The following is a 2500-nucleotide window of genomic DNA, read 5'->3' as shown; positions in this document are numbered from 1 at the left end:
TCTAGTGTAAGAGACATTGATTATTTTTTTTTTTTTGCGTTGCGTTCTCTAACAAAAAAAAGATAACAATAGATAACAACATAATGTGATACGAGTAAAGCTGCCCTGGGCTCTAGTTACAGAGGAACAATAGGGCTTTCTGCGGTAACAATGTTACATTAGACTCTGAGACATTGAGAAAATGAATAATGAAACATGAAGCACTTTACCTACAGCGTACGAAATGGGATTTCTTTATTTACATTTATTACACCTGACGTTAAATAGTAATGTACAAAGGAGAGGGGGAGGGAGAGAGAGAGAGAGAGAGAGAGAGAGAGAGAGAGAGAGAGAGAGAGAGAGAGAGAGAGAGAGAGAGAGAGAGAGAGGGAGGGAGGGAGGGAGGGGAGAAAGAGAGACAGAGAGAGAGAGAGAAGGGGAGTGGGGAAGGATTGGCGGTTTGGGGGGATACAGTGCTGGTTTTGAGGAGGAAGAAGAGGAGGAGGAGGAGGAGGAGGAGGAGGAGGAGGAGGAGGAGGAGGAGAGGAGAAGCATCAATAGTAACATCCTTGTATGTCTCTCCCCACCACAAGAGATCCTTGCTGTCGCCCACAAGAGTCCTGCAGGATATCACCACAGGACAACACTCCTTCAGAGTAGCACCTGAAGGATGGTGATGGTGATGGTGGTGGTGGTGGTGATGTTGTTGATGTTGTTGGCGATGTTGGCGGCTGTCCCTCGGAGAGACACGTGGGATATTGAAGCCCAAAACTTGACGCAGAGGAGTGGGGGTGAGAACCCCCTCCTAGAAGAAGAAAAAAAATCACCATTCACCCTTAGTTTCTGTTCCCCCCTCGGCAGGGGGAAGGGTGGGAGGAGAGGGGAGAAGGGGGTGAGTAGGTCTTTCAGAGTGAGGGAGGGAAGGAGGGAGGGAGGTGAGAAGAAGGGGGGATTGGGGGAAGATGGGAGATTCGTTGGAAACAAGTCTCTGTCTTGTACGTAAAATGTTTCTTTAAACCTTTTTTTAACTTTTTATAAGTTACTTTTTTATAAGTAATGTTCCTGTCCATCACTCCGCCTCCAACCTTACTTTATCACTTGGGCTTTACCCGCTACACTCTTGCTAAGTTCGAGTTCCGCTCGATATTTGGTTCTATTTTTTTTCCTTCATTCTTTCAGCTCCACAGACGCACTATGTGAGGTCACAGCTGCACTGCAGGAGGTCACAGCCGCATTGCAGAAGGTCACAGTACACTGCAGCAGGTCCCGCCCGCGCTGCAAGGGGTCACGACACGCTGCAGCGGGTCACAATACACTGCATGAGGTCACAACGCACTGCAGGAGGTCATAACACACAGTAGCAGGTTATGAAGCACTGCAGGGGGTCACGACACACCGCAGCAGGTCACGGCGTACTTGCAGAGGTCCGTCCGTCGCCCTACCAGATCGGGGTCACCTCACGCCCACATATCGGCCGAGATGGTCGGTAGGCCGGAATGGGCGGCGGCCAACGGCGGTGGGGCAGGTGGCAGACTGGCCAAGGGAGGGACAGGCTGTAGGCTGGAGGCGGAGGGGCAGGCTGCCTGCACTGGTCAAGGTTTGATAGCGCTTGGCGTCTGGGGGGTGTTAGGGTGGTGACCTGGTGTACCGCCTCCTGAAGATGGGGTACCACCGCCAGCCCCGTTCGCTGCTGCTGCTGCTGCCGCTTCTTGAGCCGCCTGTCTTTGACTATTTTTCTTATTTTTCATGCGACGGTTCTGGAACCATATTTTGACCTGGCGCTCTGTGAGGTTAAGGTTCCGCGCCAACTCCCACCGCTTCTGTTTGGAGACGTAGGCGTTGTAGAGGAACTCCTTCTCCAGTTCCAGCGTCTGGAACTTCGAGTATGGCTTCCGTTTCTTCCTCACTGTCATGGTGCCGGTCCACTCCTGTGGGATGGACCCAAGGGCTCCTGCAACACAAGACAACACAGGGGGTTAGGCACGCAACACAAATGCATTCAGTTATTGTTCTAAGTTATAAAGAACTACAGTGATTAAAAAACAATTGGTTATGAGTATTAGACGGGTGTTTGCTATGGTCGTTTTTGCAGGATTAGTTACACAAGTGTTTGGTGATGATTGCAGGCTTAATTAGACAGGTGTTTGGTGATAATTGCAAGCTAAGTTAGACAGGTGTTTGGTGGTCATTACAGGCTAAGTTAGACAGGTGTTTGGCGGTTATCACAGGCTAAGTTAGACAGGTGTTTGGTGGTTATCACAGGCTAAGTTAGACAGGTGTTTGGTGATCGTTACAGGCTAAGTTAGACAGCTGTTTGGTGGTCATTACAGGCTAAGTTAGACAGGTGTTTGGTGGTCATTACAGGCTAAGTTAGACAGGTGTCTGGTGGTTATTACAGGCTATGATAAACAGATCACTGTAGGCTAAATTAGACAGGTGTGTGGTGGGTCGTTGTAGGCTAGATCAGACAGGTATCTGGCTGTCTTTGCAATGTAAATTGGATATCACAATAGTGGCAGAA

The 2500-nt window shown here is 49.6% G+C and overlaps 1 protein-coding gene across 4 annotated transcripts in view; it reads right to left on the bottom strand.

Moving 5' to 3' along the window:
• LOC139756564 (homeobox protein abdominal-B-like) overlaps positions 1–2500 on the bottom strand; it is a 217365-nt gene that overhangs the window by 3026 nt on the left and 211839 nt on the right. For all 4 annotated transcript variants that reach the window (XM_071676167.1, XM_071676168.1, XM_071676169.1 and 1 more), the window contains one exon: positions 1–1930. This exon is cut by the window's left edge and continues 3026 nt beyond it. In XM_071676167.1, coding sequence (XP_071532268.1) covers positions 1572–1930 — 359 coding nt within the window. In that variant the 3' untranslated portion in view covers positions 1–1571. The remainder of the gene's footprint in view (positions 1931–2500) is intronic.

The sequence above is a fragment of the Panulirus ornatus genome, chromosome 22 (assembly GCF_036320965.1).
Source record: "Panulirus ornatus isolate Po-2019 chromosome 22, ASM3632096v1, whole genome shotgun sequence".
Taxonomy (NCBI): Eukaryota; Metazoa; Arthropoda; class Malacostraca; order Decapoda; family Palinuridae; genus Panulirus; species Panulirus ornatus.
This window is presented reverse-complemented; position numbering and strand designations above follow the sequence as displayed.